Raw genomic sequence first — 23,705 nt, forward strand, 5'->3', positions numbered from 1 at the left:
TGCATACCAGGGGGCCTGGAGTGTCTTTCAGGAGGCTCAGAACTGTTTGTCTATTGATACAAAGTTCTGCTCTGTAACTATGTGTTATAAATGCAAAGGAGAAAAAAAAAGGAAAAACAAAAGAACAGGATAGTGATTGGTATGTCGACTGAAGCATGGAGTCCCAGGGACAGCAAAGCCAGGGACTTCCCCAAAACCGCTTCAGATTTCAAGCCTTAGACCACACAAATCTGAGTGAGAGGTGGGACAACAAGGAAGAGGCTGTGTCAGTCCTGAGGGCATCGCCCCAGGGGTTTGGCTGCCAGGGCCCTGGGCACGCAGGGCAAAGCCACAGCTGACAGCAGCCCCAGTGTTTGGGAGGTGGGCAGAGGCTCCCAGCTGTGCTGTGGGAAGGCTGCAGCCAAGGTGCAGTCATGGATTGTGGAAACTGCCTGTGCCTGGCTACGGCCCACAGCCTGGGCCCAGACCCCAACCACAAGACTTGGCCTGGACCTGTCCCTGGCCCCAGCCTGTCCCAGTGTCCATGGTGGTGCCCAGTGCCCGGGGCTGGGGCTGCATCTCCTGTCCCAGCCTTGTTCTGCTCCCTGGCTCAGGCTGTGGGACAGGCCCTGGCTACCAGGCCTTCTCCTGACCCAGCAAGCCCCAGCCCTTTCTGGGCCTAGTGAGGAGAGTCAAGAGCTGTTGGCTCAGATGTCTGGCACTCAGAAAGGTTCTGTTTTCCAGTTTGCCTTGCCCATCTAACCTGAACTACTGGTTGGAAAATAATGAAATGCAGAAATACTCCTGAAGGTACTAAATCCGTAGGTGAGAAATAATTTGTATGAACCCTAATAAAAGAGCCTGAGATGAGAAGCCATCTTGGGAAAATTTACCATTTACCAGAAAATATTATGCTATCACATATGCAAAATGTTCTGTTTCCCAGCTCCTGCCTCAAGGGTTATTGCTCTGTCATTTTGCTGGCGAAAATGAATTTGACAAAGCATCTAGGAAGTAAAATATCCCTGTTTCTGTTCTAAAGTTTCTGTCATCTTCCAGCTTTGTAAGGGCCTTTAGTTCTCAGTTGATGGCCAGAGGAGTCTTAAAAAACACTTCATATGCATATTCCATTTTCCAGTCCGCTCAATTCTTGAACAGGTATTCCTGAGCTCATCCTGAAGTTTTCTGGACCTGCTTTGGTTTGCCTCTCCAGAGGGAACAAGGAAGCTCTCACCACTGGAAAATCATTAGCATTGATTGTGATATACCAAAGGTCAAAAAAAAAAAAAAAAAGAAAAAAAGAAAAAAAGAAAAAAAGAAAAAAAAGCCAGAGGCTAGTGATATGGCTATAGATAGCGTATTGGTTGACACAACAAACACAGCTAATCCTCTCCTGAAACCTGATTGAGCACTTAAGACATAACCAAATTGCTGTGTCTCCCTCCAGCTTACCGTGCTCAGCACCTTTCTCACTTAGAAGCAACCAAAATTTAAGCAGCTATTTTGGCAGAAGAAATCTGGGCTAAGAAACTATTTCAACCTTGTTATCTTAATGCACTTAACATATGAGAGAGAAAGAAAAAAATGAAGATAGAAGAATAGAGGTAAATGAAAAGTCCAAACTACCACCCCAGGTTCAAGCAATGTATTGGGTCTGGTTCCTCCAAACAGTGCGTGCACACATGGGTGTGTAGGACTGTGTCTTTTAGACACACATGCTCAGTGTGTGGTTCCCGGACCTTCTAGAAGGGGACTTAAGCAAGCTACCCTGTGCTCTTCCCTCTCCTTCACTATAAGTTAGTCCCAGAAAGGTGCTATCCAGCCTGAGTAAGGTAACCACAACATCTCCGTCTCTCACAGGTGCTCCTGTCAAAACAGAGGTGCCATAACATCTCTTTTCTTCTGCCGAGTGTCTGAGATATTAACTCACTCAGTTCAAGCTATTTGGGCAGCTCAGCTTCTTACAGCAGGTTCTTCTCCCTTTATTGTCTGTCAAAACTATGAAGTCCATACTATCCAATAAATGTAAAAAAAAAATCAGACTAAATAAATAAACCAGGAGGAGAAGGGGCTATTTATAAGTGCATGTAGCAACAGGACAACGGGAAATGGTTTTAAACTGGAAGAGTGTAGATCTAGACTAGATATTGGGAAGATATTCTTCACTGTGAGGATGGTGAGACACTGGAACAGGTTGCCCAGTCAGACTGTGTGTTCCATCTATCTGGAAGTGTTCAAGGCCAGGCTGGATGGGACTGTGAGCAACCTTGTCTAGGGTGATGTGTCCCTGTCTATAGCAGGGGGTTGGAACTAGATAGTCTTAAAGGTCCCTTTCAACCCAAACCATTCTATGATTCTTTGAAAGGGAATAGCTGCATTTTTGATGACGTGTACCTGGGATAGAGGCCAGGCCCCAGTTCCTGCTGTAAGTTATGTAAGGATATTACTTGTGAAGTTCCTCAGAATTGAATTATCTAATACTGGCAAAGCCAATATGCTGTGTGTTGTTATTTTTTTGTGTACACATAAACTCTTCCTTCACTTTCAGCAGTGCTGAGTACCATAGAGATGGCCAAAATGAGCACTTAAATTCAAGGTTAGAAGGTTAGAAGAGAGGCTGTGACTTGTGATATTTGTGTATAGATACATTTTCAGAATACACATCTGTTTCCTTGTAATTATGCAACAATACTTAGATACTTAGGGGAAAATACTGTAGCTTTCTTGACTGAATTGCAAAGATGTGCAGAGTAAAAATAGAGAACTATGGAAAAATGCTAGGGGAAGTGGTTTCTACAATAATCACTTGGAAAAGTAGTGAACATTTCAAAGGGAACTTTCAGGGAAATTTCGTGTTTCAGAAATGAGAAGTTTGACGTTTTAGATAAAAATAACGCTTGTTACGTCCAGCCTAAAACTAAAATGATAGCCTGTAGTCCTCCACTCAATCTGAATGTTGTTCACTCTCCCCCTTTTCTCTGTAAATGCTGGAAACCATCTGCAAAGCTGCTGTCAGGTTTCACTTCCAGGTGTTGGAGGCTGCTCAGCAGGAGGTTGGAAGCCAGAGTTTTCAGCATCCATACCTAATGGACCTTTGCTTGTTTATGACACTCCCGACTTGTTTTGCATCAGGCTGTGTGTCATTATGTTGATAGCCTGGGCAAACAGAATATGTTTTGGGTGTTTATATTTTATGTGAGCACACTGATGTACAACTGCACCCAGATTTAACTTAATCTAGATCCCTTTATTTATTTATTTTATTTGTTTGTTTGTTCATTTATTTATATTTTTTTATGGTGGAAAAACTGTTACAAGAATGCAGATAATTTTCTTCCCAATCTCAAAGGGGGATGGAGGAAAACACATTGATGACATCGGTTGTCTGCCTTGGACTCCAGTTTGTATTCACTGGAACGTCCAGCATGGCAGCACTCAGTGGTGATGTGACTTAATTCAGGTCACAATAGCCCACTGTTTATGTCCATTCTCCATTGCGTTTTCACACTCTCCATATGGGACTATAAGAGGGTGAACCGATCCAAACAGCCTATGGGAGGAATCAGGGAGTCTTGATTGGTGCAGTATTGCTGCCTGTGAGACACTGGGGGTTTGCCAAGATTCAGGACAGATTCGGCCACTGGTGTCTGTGGGTATATTCTGTGCCTTGTTGTTGTACTTGGAGGAAACTCAGGTGGGAGTTGGAGAGGGAGCTGATCAACCCTGGACTCTGGTGGGCACACTCAGTGAACAAACATCCTTATAAAAAAAAAGAGATCTCTTGTCTCCTAGCTCGCTTGTAGAATCGTGCACCAGTAATCATCCCTTGTTTCGTAAGAACTCTGATGGCAGGGGTCAGTTGCTGACTTGCAGTGCTGTAGCCAAAGCCAGGACATGCAAAAATGTAATTCTGGCATATATCTCTGCTTTATTCTGGTGACATTCATTAGCTCATACATTTCTCTTCCTGCTTCACATATGCATTGACTCTTATGTGCACTAACTCTTACGGAGACAAGTGCTTTCACAAAGATCTTCCTTTTTTTAACACCCTTTTACGCATGCTGCTCTGTGAGCCTTCTTGGGCTATGGCTGAGGGAGATCTGGGCTGAATTTGCTGCATTCTTTCTCCTTGCTACCCACTGAAGCTGACAGTGAGTATATGCTAGGTGCATGCTGACACCATCCAGAGATGAAGCTGTATTACATACAAATTGATTGTATTTCTGTATCTCCAGAGATCTTGCTGAGAGGCAGGAAGATGCTGCACAAATCTGAGAGGCACTGGCATGGCAGCTGAAAGCCTACCTTGTTTGCCACCATTTCCTTAGTATCAGGAAAAACGAAGAAATGTGGTGTGGTGAATATTTACCCATGTATAACATGCCTTAACTGTCACTTCACTGGAACTTCTCTTTGGAATGCAGAAATGCTCAACAGTCATTTCACAGCAATGACATTGAGAGGTTCTTATATACACAGGATGAAATCACATTGTTCAATTTATTACATCTCTTCCTCCTTTCATTCACTGAACAATCATCCTCTGATACCAGAATTTCTTACTTCCTGGAGAAAAAGGATGTCTGCTAAATACAGAGTAATCACTGACATTGTGAACCTTTGCTCTTGTGCCAGCAGGGTGTTAGAGAAGCAGCATCGTTCCCATCATGTCTGTCCAGGCTCTGCTGGCATGTCTTTTTGGTTGCAGGTGCCCCTGTCTATCGGAGCGGTAACGCATAAAAACACATGAAGCCCACTTGCTTTTATCTATCTGTATCTCTACACTTTTTTATCTACATGTGGATGTGAACTTTTTGAGGAGGCAGAATGTCTATCGCAAGGATAGTAAGGTGTGATTGCAGCAGTCGATTTTCTTCTCCGATTCCCTGATGCCCCTCAGCCTGCTCGGCTCCTCACAGAGCTCTGTCACCAGACTAGCAGTCCTTATGCCACAGGTGCATTCACTGCTGCCATCAGACCCTGACAGAAACCTTGAGACCTGCATGGCTGCACGTTCCCTTTGGAGATCCGTTTTGGTAGCTGCATTGGCTCCTGTTTGCTGGAGAGACAAAGGGGACGCAGAGGACGCAGCTTTCTGCCAAGTGCATGCCATGACTGGAGCTCCTCGTGCGTGAGCGGCAACGGCCACTGGGAGCAGCAGAGCGACGGAGCCCTCCGTGCCAGGAGCCGTGCCAAGGCCTGACTGCCTGTGCTGCTCCCTGAAGCTGCCTCTTAGGAACCTTCCCCCCGCCCCCCATGTGCCACAACCCCTAATGGAACACACCTGCACTGAGCTGATGATCATCAGGTCTCCAGCTGGCCAGCACAGAGTTTTAGATGACTTTGAACCATACTTACATGGAGCCTGTGACTTTCCAGCTAATTGTGCTGCCCTGCCAGCAAGGAGCCTGGGGAGCACAAAAAGCTGACAGAGGACACAGCCAGCAAGCCAACCCAAAATGTTAAAGTGATATCCCATGCCATGTGATGTACTGCTGAGCAGTCACACATGGGGTTTGCCGAGGGGCTGCTGCTGCTCAGGGACTGGCAAGGCATTGTTCAAGCTGACAGCCAGCAGTTGCTGTGAGCGTATGCTTATCATGCACCTGGGATATTGCCAGTGGATTATTCTTTAGTTATCTCTCTATTGGCTAGCATTAGTCACGTTCACATCATCAGCTGAAGATAGGATTTCTGCTGGTCTTGTATCAATCATAACCACTGTCAACGTGGCTGCATTACCTTGCAGTCCCTGTGAGGTGCTTACAGACTAGATTTAAATGTACACTATTTTTGCATTTAAAATCTAAATTATTCAGTAAATTTATACTAGGGGAAAGCATGAATTGCTTGCTATTGAATATTAAGGGGAATGCTTGTTTTTATTTATCGCAAAAGCTAGGCATGTATTTTCCCAATTATTCAAGTCATTTTATTTTTTTTTTTAATGACGATTACTTATTTATGCAAACCTATTCATAGTCTCTGTTTCGTAAATCTGGCAGTTTAAATATGTTGATGTATGCCTTAATAGCATTTGCTGTTTCTCAACAGTGGAATTTGTCAGGGTTACAGTTTGATACAGCTAAATGAGTCAGACAGGGAAGTGTTTGGCAGGATGTGGTATTTCTTTCTCAGAAGCTATGATACTGAGAGGAAACTGATAATGTTCAAGAATACAAGAATTACATATAGTATAGAGGAGAGAAAATCACACCTTAATGACTTCCCTGGACACTTAAATAAGAATGTTTATCAGGTGTAGGAATGTCATCGTACTAACATACTAACATACTAATATTCTATATACTATTGTACTACACATTTAGTGGTGAAAGTGGATTTACTTATCTATCTTAAGCTATCTAAAGTTGATTTGAATTTCACTCTGCAGTTTTTTTTCTGCCTGACTGAATGAAGAAAGCTAGGAAGCTGGCACAGATTACATGCCCAGCATTCATGTAGCTCAAGTTTAATTAGATGAATCTTATTCACGAATCAGCAATGTCTCTTGCTGCAGAGAAGGCCTATGGAGTCCTAAGGCTGCTTTAGGAGAAGTGTTGCCAGTGGACTGAGGGACTTGAGGTGTCTGTGCTTGAGCAGGGAATTTGGACAGTGTGACCTCTAGAAATCCCTTTGGTATAGGTTGGTTTGTTTAGCAATAGGAATTAGTACATTAGTCCAAAAATCAATGTATTAATTTAGCAAAAGGAATCCATAACTGATAGTTCTAAAGCTTTTGGTTTTAGTGGGTGAGAAATCTTGTTTCCCTCAATAATTTTGCACTGGGGGCATAACAGAATACTTTTATCTTTTGCCTCAAAAGGTAACAAAGACATTTTCCTCAGGTACCACATATATTGTTTTAAAAAGTTGTTCACTGTGGCCTAATAAGGATTGAAAATTTTCCAAAATGAGCAAAAATGAGTCGAAGGTTTCAGTGATTAAGCTGATGGTGGAAAATGGGGAACAAATGTGTGGGCACTCGACCATCCTAAATACCACTGAGCGTGCCCAAAGGGACATTAGCATATATTAATGAGTCCTTGAAGAAGAGTGAATATGAGTGCCTACGTACTGCATATGTACGTCTTTACTGTTTAAATGTAAAACCTGAACTCTAAAAGCATGCATGTGCTTGTCAAGTCGCCCGTTACATATTATGAAGAATAAAGAAAGGCTGCTTTCTAACACCACACTGGGGTCAGAGAGTTTTCTTCCTGGATTTTGGATGATATCTTCAATTCCATGATTATATGATCATTATATTATCATTATATTATCTTAATGAGAATGTCTTGCTCTATTTTCATTGCACGTTCCTATTTACTTTTTAATAGAAAATCAATACAAAATGGTATAAAAAGATGTGAGGATCTGCAGTCGTGTTTGAATATGCAAGAGTTGAAAATGCTCTTCATGTTTTTTTGTGCTGTATATAAAAGAAGTTAGCAGTCAGACATATTTTCAGGATACATTTTGATTCCTGAAGTTGAAGTCTACGTGAAAATAAATTGTGATTTTTTTCCTACTGTTTTTTACATCTCTCCTTCCTCTCCTTTTTTCCTCCATACCTGTATTGTCTCTGAGGTAAACCCAATCCCAAATGAACTTTCACTCATGCAGATTTTCTACTGTAAGTCAGGTAAAGATGATTGAAAAAAGCAAGACTCAGCATGCAACATATACAGACCTTGGAAAAATGTAATCCTTCATTTAAAAACTTGCTGAGAAAACACAAATATATTTTATTTGTCCTTTTGGACAAATTATCAGGTATAGATATGGTTAAAAAATTAGCTGTTTAGAGGTGGTAACTGTAATGGCTGGTAGGCAAAGCATCAGCAGTGCCTCCTGCATGACATTACTTTATAGCTGATACTTTGAACATCTGAAGTTTAGATGAAACGTTTAGCAAATTTAAAGACAGATTTCTTGTAGTTCTGTTTTAAGGAGAGTGCTTATGTGAATAGTAGTAGACTCGTCCCTCATGCCTCTGCCTCACAAGGACAGAGTACAGAGGGACAGTCAGCTCAGTGTCCCTGCTGGCCACCCACTTCATGATCCATATCCCTGCCATTTCCATGAAGTCTGCTTACAAGAAATATTTCTTGTAAAGGAGTGATCTGAGAGTAAAACAAGTTAGGCTGTCCAGACTATTCAGGTTCCTTTTAATTAGTACAGTATTGAATATTAGAATATATTTCACAGAATCACCAAGGTTGGAAAAGACCTTCAAATCATCCAGTCCAACCATCCACCTATCACCTTCTAGGTTAATTTTTTATGCTGTAAAAGTCAAGGAATGCCATTTCACTTCACACTTTGAACCTTTTTTACAGCTTTTAAGAGAAGCCATAAGTTCTTTACACTTGCTTGATACTTCTGTGTAATGATATAATCAACTGCCTCTTTGGGAAGCAGATTTATTTCATGTGATGTCAGTATCAATTACAGTCACGGGTAATTTTATGTTTATGGCATTATTTTACCATCAAAGACAGACTTCTAGCTTAGGACTTAGGTTTTCAAAGCAGCATAGTATGATTTCTGATTGTTTTCTGAATGCAGCAGAGAGAATTTAATCCTCAATCCAGCCTGTATGACAGGCAGAACCGTGCCTTGGTCAAGCAAATACCATTCCCTAGACTGGGAGAAAAAATTGCCAGTGAATTTTGGAGAATGCAGAAAGTCCTAGGCCTTTTCATTTATGCAGTACCTACACAGATAAACCGTGCTATAAGCTGAGCTCTGAACCTTGAGAAGATTCAAAGCGAAAAACAACAGCAAAAGCAGAACTTGCCAAACTTCTGCATCTTTTGCCTGGGACCTCCTTGAACAGAGCAAGTGCTGAGCTACCCATACAAACAGTGAGGCAGCCACATCTGCACCAGTACTGTATGTCCAGAGGCTGCATGGAGCATTTCCTTGCCCATCTTTTTTTCTGCTCAGAAAGTCTTTATGCTGTGTAGTGGACCTCTGTTCTGTGCCGGTTTCCACTGCATGTGGCTGTGGGTTTGGTTGGGATGGAGTTAATTTTTTCCAGAGCAGCCTGCCTGGTGCTGTGGTTTAGATTTGTTACCTAGAAGGAGTTGCAAATATGCCTCTGTTTTAGATGTTGAGCATCAAGACCTTCTGTTTATCTATCAAAGTGGAGGGTTGTTAGTCAGGGTAGTATGGTTAGGTCATCTTTGGGCTTACTCCTACTGATCTCTTCCTAAAAAGTTCTGTGAGGGAGATGGGCACTTGGGTTCTCTCTTGAGCAGACTTGAGAGAATTTTTGGAGGAGTTTCTCCATAAGTGTACCCAATCAGCATCCTCTACCTATTTGCCTACAGTTTCTCTTTGTATGAGGCATGAAGCACACCCATGTTGCCTTCCGCTTGGGTGCAGGCAGGTCCAGAGGAAAAAAACGGTAACACAGAGGCACCATCAGCCATCTTAGTTTGGTATGTAGAGTCAGTGAGGGAATTATGCAGTTTTCTAGAAGCATGGTATATTGCTATCCCCCTTTGCTAATGTTTGTGGTTTTCTTTTTTTTTAATTATTGCCAACACAGCAGAAAATTCCAAATATTGCCAGCACTGCGTAAATTCTGTTGATAGGTCACCAATGACTCTCTGGGAGAAAGCAAAGGCAAATTAATACATTTAGGAGCAGTGCCATTTTTGCACAGCACATCACATTTTGGCATTGCTTGCTGAGGAGGTCTGTGGATTTGTAAGCAAAACTATGGCTAAAAAAAGGGAAAAACTACTATTTAATGAGTAGGTCCAGTTGAACATTCTGATGGTGGACACTCTCCTAGCTGGTTTACAGACTTTAACCCAGAATCCAGAAGCTGCAGGTGACTGTAGCTCACCAGCAGACTAAGGAGACTGAATCAGAAGTCTGAACAATAATAAATGCACAGATTATGGAGTGAAAGGCAGTCCTACCTACAAGAGATGATGGCAGCTCTGGGTGGCACTGATAACCTTACGTTTTGCATACCTTCCTTCAGTCTGCAGATGGATTCTTAAGGGCAAGGGCTGAACTGAAGGTAATTAACAGGACCTTGGAGCCAGGAAGAAAACCAGTTTTTCCTGAACAGTTTTTGAGGACTCAGTCTACAGTTTGTTAACCTGGAGCAGCAGATTTCATTTGATGCATGAAACTGATGTTAAGGACCAATTTTTTTTGGTCTAGTAGGCCTATGTCTATTAATACAACACGGTGAACTTCAGTGGTATTTGGCTTCTGTATTCCACCTTCAGGGAAACTAATATGAACCCCCTTATTCCCCTTCTTACCACACACATTTTAGGAAAATTAGGCAAATATCTCCCTATTATGATTTTGTGTCTTCTCTACTGCCTCTTAATCGTCATGAAAATAGTTGCTTTTGTCCATGGTTGAACTGCCAGCAATGATACCTCCCCCCTACAATTAGAATGAATGGGGAAGCTCTTTGTTGTTTCAGGCCCTCAACCTGATCTCAGCAAAATCAGGCTGACATCTTTTACTCTCACATCCTTTACCTCCCGTTTGTAAGTATATTCTTGCAGGTCAGCAGTGCTCATACAACAGACTGATAACTGTTCATCAGTCTTCTGCTTTGGATCAGTGACATTAACAGCACTTCCCTATCAGTATCTGAGTAGTGCACAAACTGGTTTAATTTGCATTGAAATTCATAGTTGTGCAGGATTCATTTCTGTACTCCTTCCAATACTGAACCAATACATCAACACATGGCTCGGCATTTCTTACTTTCAGAACTAACAGTGAAAATGTCAGGATTGCTCTTTAGACGCGTGCAAAATACAGGGAGACTCAACTTATCTTTGGAGTAGCCACCTTGTGAATCAGCCTCGTGATGATGCTGTGGGCAGAGTCCGTGGGTTAATTGACTTGAAGAAATGGCATAAATAATCCCAGTAATGCCAGAATACAGGAAAGCATTTTACAGCTATGAAAGTGAGCAGATTTGGGGCTTTTCAGAACAGGTTTCAGAGCTATTTAGTGACAGTATACGTTGTTTTCTTTTACTCAGGACAGTGATTTCTTCTTTCTTTTTTGGAAAGAGGTTTGTTCCACAGCCAGGGAAGGCACTAACATCAGGGAAGATGCTGACATGTGGGCTCTCCTGGCTCCTCAAAGACTGTGCTTCCATTGGCAAGTAGGAGAAGGAGAAAGATGAGTTTGGGTAGTTGAGATGAAACCAGCTGGGGAAGAGTTAAAAAGGCATCTAGCAGAGGCTGGGGGATGTGATGCCTTCAGAGTTTGCTTCTGGATGTTGATAAGAGTGGGAGCTAGATAAGACAGATTTTATTTTTGTCCTGATGTAACACTTGATTGCATTTACTGCCTTCAAGGAGGGAATGTTGAACTTTAGTCATGGAGAGAGCTGCTGACTAATCATAAAGTAATGACTCATTTGCTTTTTTCTTCTAAAAGGCGTTCACATTTTTGCCACGTTCTAGCATGGATTTGAATAAGAAACCTCCCAGAATGCTATATAAAGGACTTCCAAAGACTCAGCCTGTTAGTAACCCCTACTGGAATCACATAAGGTAAGAGTTATGAATCTCATTGGATAGTTTTGTAACTGTCATACTTAGTGTTAAAAGGTGAAATTCCCTCTTTTTCTATCAAATGCTATTTAGATATAACTTAAAACCAGTGCTTTCCAGTATCTTTGTGGTAAGAGTGTCTGTGCTGGGCTTTGTTTGTATGTGTGCTGGGCTGTGTTTGCCAACTTTAGGTTGGCTGTGAAATTTAAATAGGGATATAATATAAATACAATGTATGAGTAATACGGAAATCAATATAATGGAAGTAGAAATGAAAAGGAAATTTAGCCACAATTAAATAAACTATGAAATGGAAATAAATAGAAACTGAAATTCAAAATATAAATTAATGATGAGATTAATAGAAACAGAAACTAACTCCCAAGACTAGGGTGTAGAGAATGGTCCCAAGACAGTAGTGTGTTTAGATCTCATTATGATCATAATTACTAATGACTATTTGGAAGGGATTTCCAGTATTATAAGCATTTGTCATTTGGAAATACATAAAAGATTTCTTTTGTATGGGATTTAAAAATTATCGTGATTGTTAAAATAGAATTTAATCCTGGAAAGCCAGATCTTATATTTCCTTAGTTGCCCTCTACCTTTATCTCCCTTAATAGCACTGTGAAGTAAAGTTTTTACACTATGAATCAGTACAGTGGTTTTAATTTCTCAAGGCAGGCATTCTTTAGATTGAACTCATTTTTGTCTCCCAATTTGAATTCCAGAATTAAACAAACAAACAAAACAAACAAACAAAATCTTTCAAATCTATTCTGAGAAATTTCATTTGATACAATTTTTTTCCTTACCATTACGTTGTTAAAAAATGTCACTGTTTTGTTTCAAATTTCTCCTCAACAAAAGCTTTCTCCTTGAAGCTGCAGGTGGGATGCAAGGCAAGCGATTCCAGGGGCTGTAGTGGTGCTATTTGGAGATTGACCACTGTCAGGAATACAGAGATCTCTTCGCTAGCTGTTGGTAGCCTTGAGCATAGTCTGTGGGAGTTCTCTTATGGAACTTCACCAGCGGAAGGCAATTCAGAGAAAAGCCAGGCAGCCATGGGATCCAGCAAAGCAATGCCCAGAATAGGATTTTCTCTCCAAGCGCTTTTTCAGAGTGTGGATGAAGCAACTTTTGTTCCTTCCCTTATTTGATAGTTTGTTGACTGTTTAGCTGGTCTGACTTTAACTGGTAACATGCAGAGCCTGCTTGGTAACTGTGTTTTACGCTGAAGAGCAGACGAGGTGGTGATGGGTGTATCTGAGGCTAAACAGCAAAAAGAGTGTCTGTGGATTAGGGAGTCTGAGGAATTAGTTAGGGACTTTCCTCTAAATGTAGAGTGAATGAGAAATACCCCTCAGGTTGGCCACCTTTCTCATTGCAGCCAAAAATAAGTCATTCAAAATAAGCCATCCTTTGAGCAAATATGTGTACTTACGTGAAGATCATCTTTTAAACTAATATTTATCTTATGGTTAATGTAAAGTTGTTTGATCTGAGTTTTGTTTCTAACTGCGTTGTGCTGCCCAGATGATGAAGATGGAGACAGGAGATGAAATTGCTATTGTGGGAATAGCATGCAACTTTCCCGGAGGTAAGTTTTGAGTAAATAGAAGGCAGGATGCTGACTGAATATTGAAAAGCACAGTCACTTGTTAGCATTGATGTGGAGTAAAATAGCATGTTTCCCCCTTAATTTGGCAGAGTTCATGGCTTTGCTACTTGTAGGATCTTTCTGAATGATCTCATTATGGTGAAAATGAGTTCGTTTGAATTTGTCCATTGAGAGCGAGAGCTGCAGTGTTCGCTGTGGGCAGGGCTTTGAGCTGCATGCATGAAACTCATGCAGACAAACCAAACGTGTCAGGGATGATTTGGGGTTATTGCACGTGCACCGGCCAGATGATCATGCACAGGTGTAGGACTGTGCATCCATAGGGACATTTGTATTGTTAGGTTAGATGGATGGAGACATTTAGGTAGCTGGCTGGTGGACTGAGCATGGGTGTTTAGCCTCAGGTGAGATTGCTGTCGTCCAGTAACTATTCCTGACAGTTCCGGTGCCCGATGTCCCACATCAGCTAGAGCTGAGCTGGTCAGTACTTGGTCATGTAACAGGTTAGCACTGCTTGCAGAGTGAGCGTGGATGAGGACTTACGAATAGTGGAGAAAGCTGAAGCTGGGAGGAGATGGAATGTGTGTTGGAACATTGATGCCGTGTTATTTTGCTATCTGCCATATTATTTTTCTTAAACAATCTTCAGAGTTTTCAAGGAATTAATTTGGTGGGTTAACTTGCTTTTAAGCATGTAGTGAAAAGATGAGTCGTTCCTTCCCATATTTGTGTCACCAAAACATGATGGTTTGTTTGTCTGTAGCAATTACATTTCAGCTACCTAGATTTATATGTAGGAGTTTCAGGTAACAGAATGTGTTTTTCTGAATGAGCATGACAAAAGGGAATGCATAATGTAATCTTTTTTGCCATATTTGTACAACAGGTGAAGGAATTGAGAATTTCTGGAAAGTGCTGGAGGAAGGCAAAAACTGCACAGTAGAAATCCCCCCAGAGAGATTTAATACCGAAGAGTGGTACGATCCAGACAGTAACAAGCCAGGAAAAATGTATACAACACGAGCTGCTCTTCTCAATGAGTGAGTGTGTTACTGTGCTGTGCCACAGATTTTTTTCTGTATCTAGTCTGATGTGTCCAGCCTTTCAGAGAGAGCAAGCTGCAGGGAGATATTATGAATTGGACGTAGAAACAGTTTTCTTTCATCTCACACAATGAACTTATAGTTTTCAAATTGCAGGAGTTCCTGTATCATGACAGTTATGAGCACATTTCTTTGCAGGCCACGATCTTTGAATGCATAATGCAACTTTACGATCATTCTTGTCATGTGTTGGGATGCAACCAGTCGTGCAATGGATGTGTACTTTTTGAGTACACACATGCACCTGCGTTAGGTATGAAGGTGTGCATTTCAGATCTGAGGTGGGCTACAGCCTGCCAAAGGATTTGTAAAGCCCAGTTATGGCCTGTGGAAGAATGCGGCAGAGTATGGACTCAGAGTACAGTCTGCCTTAGGAGTCTTGCCCAGTTTCAGTTTGAAGGTTGACCAGATCTGCTGGACCTCAGGCCCTAATCCTGTGCTTCCTGGGGCATGTAGCACTAATTAAAATAAAGCTGTGAGAGTTTTATTACAAAGTAAGAAAATTTGCGTTTGCTAAATGAACAAGAAAGGGATCTTATGCTCTTGATTTGCTTGTGAAGGTGTACTGTTCTTATGACCAGTATCATAAAAATCCAGAACTGGATCATGGTCAGTCCTGTTTTTCCCTGGGCTTGTACTGTCATGTATTAATAAATAAATAAATAAATAAATTTTTCTCCCTTTTGACTCGAGTCAGTCGTTCATCATGCTAGGGAATTATGTGTATATAAATATCGGGTAATAATCTGGCTAGATTTAAATGAGTATTTTATTCATATTGTGCTTCTTTTTGTTCTGTTTATTTTAGATTTAACACTTTTGACAACCACCTGTTTGGAATTAATAATGTGGAAGCTGAAAGCATGGATCCACAACAGAAATTACTTTTAGAATGTACATATAAAGCGCTGGAGGATGCAGGAGTCCCTGTAGAAGCCATCAATGGCACCAAAACAGGTGTTTTTGTTGGTAAGACATAATTTCATGAAGAAGAATGTCCCTTTTACCCTCATAAAAATGAAACACCCCTTTCTACACTGCATATGTAACCTTAAGGCTACTGTATTATGACACTACTGGAAAATTTTGGTGAAGATAGACTGTTAGGTCACTCTAGAAATTTATTATATAATTAACACATCTACTTTTAGATGTTCCCGTTAATATCTTGATGCACTGGTGTTGACAGAAAACAGTTAAAGTCTTCACCTTGCCAAACCCCCAAACCTTTTCCAAGACTGATACTCTCAAGCCAGTCTGACACCTTTGTATTTAGCACTGTACCAGTGGTTAAGGTGTTTTTGAGGTTAAGATCATCTTGTAGTTAGTAGTATGCTACCGTGGTGCACTTGTCCAACTGTTGATTGTCCCAAGAAGCGAATCTGTTTTTGGTTGTTGTAGTGTGTGTCTATTTCCAGAGCTGTCCAGGATAGTTGATGAAGGATAGGGATGAGCTATTTATGTTGCTCTCTGGTCTGGAATATGCTCTCGTTACACTGAGGGAATTATTCCTTCTTCTCTATAGAGATGTACTGCATTTTCCACACATGCCTTTGGACTTGGGATCCTCCTATAGTGCAGGCATCTGTGTTCCCAGGGAGGCGGTTCAAATGCTGCCCCAGACACAGGTCCTGTTCTTTTCTACTTCTTTCTTGACTTCCTGGATCACAGTGAGCAAACTAAAGATACATGAAGAACACTTGATATGGCTTTCACTGTGATATTTAACTTGGAGCATTTGAGGAAATGAAGGTAATGCTCTGTAAGTTTCTGTTCCATTCCATCTGTCCTCACTCTAACTTGTTTGTATCTGTTATCATAGATAAGACAAACCAACTACTCTTAAACTGAGATTCAAGGGTCTAAACAGGCTACGTATACCTTAATTGTGTCATACAATGACCTAAACCAGCAGAACAAGCCTGTAATTTACGGTCTTCTGACTTGAGTAGAAAAAGCTTTACCATAGAAGTTGTGTTGCTAAGTAGGTTAATGGTGAAACAGAAAAACATACACATGGTGTCAAGTTCAGTGCTATACATCCCTTTTCTTCACTCAGGGTAACATGACGTATTTGTATTGTTACAGGCCTTATGAATCGAGACTTTGAAATCATAAGAAACAAATCAGTAAGTGAAATAAATCATTACGCTGGTACAGGAGCAGCAATGAGCATAGCTGCTAATAGGGTCTCCTTCACATTTAATCTGACTGGACCATCGCTGACAATTGACACTGCTTGTTCATCATTTCTTTTTGCCCTGCATTATGCCTTGCGAGCAATGAAATCAGGTAATGGGACTGAAGAGATGGTAGGCAAAGAAATTAGAATTAATGCTGTATGAAATTGCTGAGATATAAATATTTCATGTTTTTATTCTTCCTGAGATGTGATTAATACCTTCATGTTCACCAGTAGGTGCTTTAATGGATTCCAGTGCCTCAGAAATATGCACTGTACCTGCAGAAGCAGTAATCTTTTACTGTGAGGAATTCTGTTACTTTCTCTAACATAGCCTGATGTAATTTTAGATAATTGTATTGGGTACTTTTTCAACAACCAGTCACAATGACAGATTCCAATCTCAACAATTAAAATATCACAACTAACTTTTAGTATCAGTGAAGTCTTTCTGTAATATCTGTCTTTTCAATCAACTAAGTTACAGTTAATGTGTTTCTTTCTGTGACCTTGAACATCTCAACTGGAATATGTTTCTGTTTTACTCCAGGAGATTGTGAGGCAGCTATTTGTGGTGGTGTGAACAGCATAATCGCTCCCAGTACTTTTGTGTCTCTCAGTAAAGCAAAAATGATCTCTCCAGATGGAATGAGTAAACCCTTTTCCAAAAAGGCAGATGGCTACGGAAGGGGAGAAGGCTGTGGTGTTGTTTTCCTCAAACCACTGAAAAAGGTAAGATTGTTTGTGAAGAAGCCTAAAATAAGCCTGGCTTCTTACCTGAATTTTGTATATCCATTTCTTGTAATTACTGTAGCAAAAAGCATTTCTAATATAAGCTTCTTATTAGCATTAGGAAAACATTTATGCTTTTCTTCTAGCGTGGGAAAGATCACAAATGTAAGCTTACTGATGGTTCTTTTCCTCGCAGATAGATAAAGCATGATATGATTAAAGATGATTTTCTGTTTCTATGAAACAGGCAATGGAAGACCACAGCAAAATCTGGGGTGTTATAAACATCAGTGCAGTCAATCAGAATGGTAGGTCTATAACGCCGATCACAAGGCCGTCTCAAATAGAGCAGGAGAAGTTACTGCGCAGCATTTATGAAGGTCATGTGGATCCCTCAGTTGTGCAGTATATTGAAGCTCACGGGACGGGAACTGCTGCTGGAGACCCCACGGAAGCTGAAAGCCTTGGCAATGTCATCTGTAGAAACAGACCTTCACAAGTTCCTGCTCTGAAAATTGGTTCGGTGAAAGGAAATATTGGCCACACTGAATCAGCTGCTGGAGCAGCAGGTTTGATCAAAGTGCTCCTGATGATGCATCATGGAAAGATTGTTCCATCTTTGCATTACTCAAAGGAGATGAGCAGCATCGATACAGAGAAGTTAAACCTTGCCATTCCCACCGCGGTGGAGCCCTGGGAAGATTCCGGTGAGTACGGAAGAGTAGCTGGCATCAACTGCTTTGGATTTGGAGGAACCAATGCCCATGTTGTAGTCAGGCAGGTTAAGCAGCCAGAGCCTCTTCCTGCCTTTAAGAGGCCGCTGGAATTAGTCCTGCTGTCCGCAGCATCAGCTAAGTCCCTTCAGATGACAATGGCAGACACAGCTGCGCATCTGAGTACAAGAAACTGCGTAACTCTGCCAAGCCTGGCCTATACATCTGCCTGCAGAAGAAGCCATGCCAACTACAGGTACCGAAAAGCATTTGTGGCAAACTCTCTCCGACACTTGCAGCAAGAAGTTACGTCGGCAGCAAGCACTGACTTTGCCACGTCAAAGGTGGAGCCTCAGCTGGTGTTTGTGTTCTGTGGCAACGGCGTAACACTGAAGGAGTTCAGTGAGGCACTGCTGAGCTCAGAGCCGGTGTTCAGAGACAAGTGTAAGGAAGTAGAAGCGCTCTTTCGCAAACACGCTCCCATCAGCCTTCTGCCAGCAAGAGGTCGCAGCTCAAAGGAGTTGCTGAATCCAGAGCTCTCCCAGCCCATGCTCTTTGCCCTGCAGGTTGCCTTAGCTTCTCTTCTAAAGTACTGGGGCATTAAGCCAGTGGCTGCAGTTGGCCATTCCGTGGGGGAAGTTGCCGCAGCACATTTTGCAGGCTACCTTTCCCTGGCAGATGCGGTCAAAGTGATATATCACCGGAGCAGGCTGCAGGCCAAGACTGCCAGGGGCAGAATGCTGGTGGTTGGAAACATCCCCGTTCAAGAGATTGCTGAACATCTGCATCGCTACTCGGGAAAGGTGTGCATTGCAGCTTTCAACAGCCCAGTTTCCTGCACCTTGTCTGGAAATCCAGATGATGTGGACTTGGTCCAGAAAGATTTAGCAGAAGCTTTCAGCCACAGAAACATCTTTCTTCATGTCTTGAATGTCCCAGCTGCCTACCACAGCCCTAGCATGGATGTGATACTTGGGGAGTTGGAGCAGAGCATAGAGCCTTTAGAAGAACAGAAGGGTGATGTTGAAGTAATTTCAACTCTGACCGGGGCAGCTGCTTCTGCAAATGACTTCACTCGTGGCAAATTCTGGGCCCAGCATACTCGTGAGCCAGTTGCTTTCACTCAAGCCATAGCAACTGCAGCTAGAGACAGGGAAAATGTAGTGTTTGTTGAAATAAGTCCTCATAGAGTGTTGCAGAGAAATATAAAAGAGACTCTAGGGAAAGTCACCAAGGTTTTCCCTTCTCTGCAGTCTGATGCAGAGCATCAGGCACTCTTTAGTTTGGTTGGAAATCTGTTTGAATTGGGCTATAATCCCAACTGGCACCACTTTTATGATGGATATCAAAGCATTCCAGTGACCATTCCACGATATCAATTTGATCGTAAAAGAGCTGTGGCTTCTCTGGATACCCGCCAACAAGCAAACCAAAGAGACGTTGGCTCTGGTCATCCTTTGATTTATGTCATCAACAGTGACAACACGCAGTTTGGCTGCCTGCTCTCCCAGGACACCACATCCTACTTATATGAGCACAAGAACAACGGTGTGGCTTTAGTTCCTGGTGCTTTTTATGTGGAGCTTGGTCTGGCCTGCGTGATGAGCAGCTCAGGACCTAAAATGCCTCTGAGTGCTTGCCAGATGAGCGTCAGTTTTTCAGCGCCGTGCGTTCTCACACAGAGTTCCCAAGTCTTGAATATCAATCTGAGTCCACATAAAGCAGCGACAGCCTTTGAGATACTCTCTTCCTCCAACGCAGTTTACGCTTCAGGCCAAGTTAGAAAGGTGCCTGAGGCTGTTGTGGAAGAAAGCACCATCTCCTTCCAAGAGGTCTATCACAGATGCACGTCAGTGATTAGCACAGAGAAGGTCTATGAAGCACTGTCTCAGATTGGCTTTCAGTATGGCTCCGTATTCAGGCAGCTCAGGGATGTGCATTATTGCCAGGAACTAAAGGAAGCTATAACAAGCATCAAGGTGAACAAGGAGACTCTCGGAGAGATGTACAGCTACTGTATCCACCCAGTGCTGCTGGACTGTTTTATGCAGATGACTGCTGTCATGATCTCGAGCACGCAGCAGTCCAGAGCAGGCTTTCCTTCAGGGATAGGCAGCCTGGTGGTGCTGCGACCTCTGGAGGAAGAAATGATGATATATATGAGAACAAGCAAATCCATTGGGAACTGCTTTGAGGTCTGTGGATGCTTCATGGACAAACACGGGTCCGTTTTGGCTGAACTCAAGCGTGTTGCCATCACTTTCATGAAACCAGCGTCTTCCAGAGACAATGAGTTCATGTTTGAAAACAAGTGGTCAGAAGTTTCTCCGTCAAAGATGATTGGTCATGTAGAAGCAGTGCCTAGAGTCCTAGTGTTTGCTGACAAATTTGGGATAGCTGAGCAGCTCAGAAAATATTTGCATCCCGATTCCAGATATGTTATGTATGAAGACTGGGAATCCCTCTTGGAAGCCCACGCAGGGAATAAGATGAAAGCAGAGGTTGAGGATTACGATGAAGTTCTCTTCCTGTGGGGAATTCAAAAGGTGAATGAAGAGCTCCCAAGTAAGGTGGTCGACCAGCTCTCCAAGTGTTGTGAAGCCTATCGCCAAGTTATCGTGGCGTTAAGAGAGAAAAGGTCTCCCTGTTCAATCCGAGTGATCAGCTACAGAACAACAGAAAGAAATGTAGACCACGTTAACTGTGGGTTTGCATTGCATGGCATGACCAGAACTTGTGTTGTTGAAGTTCCAGAAATCACGTTTCAGATAATTGACCTCAGCTCTTCCAGCTCCCTGGACATCTCAACATTATCAGATGTCCTTGTCAAATACAGAGGAAAGGATTATCCGGAAGTCTACATCAGCCAAGGAAGAATTTATGCATCTGAAATCAAACGCACTCCTTTTGTAGATGAAGATTACAGCCAGCGTGTACGGTCTCTCCAGAATTCAGAAACATTCACTTTGTACACTGCTGATCCATACTCAGCAAAAGACTTGTCTGCTGAACTATCCACCAGCACTGCTACTCAGCTGGAAAATCAAAGTGTTGAGATTCAAGTGGATAAGATCTGTATCCACTCTGAAGATTATTTTCCCATTAGTGTTTCTAGTCGTAACTTTGGCAATGCACTCTACTGGAATTCCCAAGCAGCAGACAAACACAGACTTTTAGCTCTTGATTTCAGTGGCACAGTCATTGCAATAGGCACAGCTGTGAAGAAGGTTAAAGTGGGTGATCGCGTGGTTTCATGTTATCCGGCAGCTGCATCATCCAGAATTCAGGTCCCAAGAACTGTTTGTTTAAATGTAAAGAAATTTCCGTGCTTTCAGACCGTCCCTTGTGTGTCCTACTTCATCATTGCATGGGAGATCTTAAACCAGAGGTTACCCAAGGGGAAGCACGGCAGAACTTTGGGAATTATTTCTACAGAACCATCATCAGTGTTATGCCGTGTTCTTTCTGTGGCAGCAGAAGAGGTGGGCTGGAAAACAGTACTTGCAAGGCCCATTCCTGATATGTTGCAGCATATAAATGCATGCAATGCCCTTGTTGTTCTTCCTTCAGTAGGGAGACTGTCTCAGGAGGATTTCGCACACATGTACTGTCTGAAAGATGTGGTGATAGTATGTGGCCATCAGCAATCGGAATGTATTCAGAGCGTCAGTGGACTTGATCATGAACATATCAGCTTTCATATTCTCATCCTTAGCAGTATCTTCCAGAAGGCATCTCTAAAGGAACTCCAAAAGGCGGTGCGGGTGTGGATCGGTTCTTTAGATATGAAACGGTTTAGACATCTACCAGGCTCTGTCTTCCAGCAAACTGAGAACTTTGAAAGGCCGCAGTCTGTGGTGTGCTCTTTTACCTGCAAATCCGTCCCACTTGCTGTACTGCGAAAGCAGAAGGACATCCCTGTTCTTTCAGATATCCCATTGTATGGATCTGAGAAGAAGATATTTAAGCCGAACGCTGTTTACGTAGTAGCAGGGGGGCTTGCTGGCCTTGGCTTTGAAACTGTGAAATTCATTGCGGCGAATGGAGGAGGGTGTATTGCAATACTGTCCAGGAAAATTCCAAGCAAGGAGAAGCAAGAAGAGATGAGGGATTTGCAGATGAAGTATGAAGGCAGCAAAATAGTGTTTGTGCAGTGTGACATTACTTTGACCAGCAATGTTGAGGAAGCTTTCCAGATCATTGCAAAATTATTTGAAGGGTGTCCAATCAAAGGTGTCTTTCAAAGTGCTGTTGTTTTACATGATGGTCGTCTTGAAGTTCTGAAGTTTGCTGACTTTCAGAAAGTGCTAAGCCCCAAAGTGGCCGGGACCCTAAATCTCCATTGGGCTACAAGAGGCCAACAGCTTGACTACTTTGTGTGCTACTCCTCCGTTACTTCCTTTCTAGGAAACTCCACGCAGGCAAACTACGCAGCTGCAAACTCTTTCCTGGACGTCTTCTGCCTCTACAGGAGGAACTGTGGTCTTTCTGGCCAGTCCATCAACTGGGGTGCTTTGAACCTCGGCATATTGCTCAATCAAAACCAGATTCAGAACATTCTGGGATCCAAGGGCATAGATATTCTGGAAGTGCATGAGATTCATGAGTATCTCAAGAAGAGCTTACTTTCAAATAACCCTCAGCAAGCTGTTGTCAAATTAAATTTTACAACTTTATTTAATCATGTTTTTACTCGGATTATTTCACTTAAAAATCGGTTTACATCACTCATGTTAGAAGAATTTGGAAGCAAGCTTGAACCCCCTGAGAAATCTCAAGTCCAGGATACTGCTTCAGTCAAGTCTGAAGACTATATTACCTCACTGATGGCTGACCTCACTGGACTGAACCCAGATGAACTGGCCATGAATACTCCACTTTCATCATTGGGCATAGACTCTATGTTAGCCATGACAATTCAGAACCGCGTCTTTCAAGAAAGAAAGGTGGACATACCTCTTCTGAAACTACTTGATCCTCACACCACTCTGTCAAGTTTAGTAGTAGTTTTAGGAGAAACAACCAATGCAGATGGAACTGTAGAGAAAAAAACGTCTGCAGTTGCAAGTGGAGAACATGACAGCTGGCTGTAGGAATCATTTCTTTCAATAACTGTGTAGCTTTCAAGATAAGTAGACCGCTTTGCAGGATCTCAGAACTGTTATGGCAAAGGCAAGTTTGAACGTGCACATATGCTGAATGTAATCTGTGTTTTCCTAGAAAAACTCACACCAGTTTCTCCTGCCATTGCTCTAACTTTGTTACTTGTAGATAGTGGTATGATGTTATGCTTCCAATCTCTTTTACCTTCATTTTCAATATTTTAAACTGTAAATAGAATACAGAATTTCATTTGATGAGTTTGTATGTTAAAGTCATATCATGTATTTTTTTAACCATACTAAGGTCCTGATTGAAAAGAATGAGTTCACTGTTTTAAATGATGAATATCTGTGTAAAGCAACTCTGCATTATCCCAGTTGTTTTTCATTATTACTTTTTTTAGTGTACGGTAATTTTCTGATTCTTATTAAAGGTGTATAAATTGGACATCTTTTGAATGTCTTTTCTAGATGTTGTGTGTTTAAGTGGTTTCTTTTCCAACAATTTTGAATTTGTATTTTGCTTATGCAAAAATGTTAAAAATGGTCAGTAAAACAACTCTATTTGTTAGCCTTCTTTTATGAAAGAGCATATAAATGGAAATAGTAACATTTTTTAAAAGAAAACCGAACATCACTTTCAGGGATAACAGATCAGTCCGCTGAAGCCATCTCTTCTCCAAGCTACACTAGACCATTTTCCTAAGTTACT

The 23,705-nt window shown here is 41.9% G+C and overlaps 1 protein-coding gene across 1 annotated transcript; it reads left to right on the top strand.

The window, feature by feature from the left end:
• Positions 1-13,079: 13,079 nt before the first annotated feature.
• Positions 13,080-22,984, top strand: LOC306948502 (uncharacterized protein; the record flags this gene model as incomplete). Its single annotated transcript, XM_079538141.1, has 6 exons — positions 13,080-13,140; positions 14,048-14,201; positions 15,073-15,233; positions 16,353-16,556; positions 16,997-17,178; positions 17,426-22,984. The coding sequence occupies 6 exons, from the start codon at positions 13,080-13,082 to the stop codon at positions 22,982-22,984; spliced, it is 6,321 nt and encodes a 2,106-aa protein (XP_079394267.1).
• Between the last annotated feature and the right edge of the window lie 721 nt (positions 22,985-23,705).

Source organism: Tetrao urogallus (assembly GCF_951394365.1).
Source record: "Tetrao urogallus genome assembly, chromosome: 7".
Classification (NCBI taxonomy): domain Eukaryota; kingdom Metazoa; phylum Chordata; class Aves; order Galliformes; family Phasianidae; genus Tetrao; species Tetrao urogallus.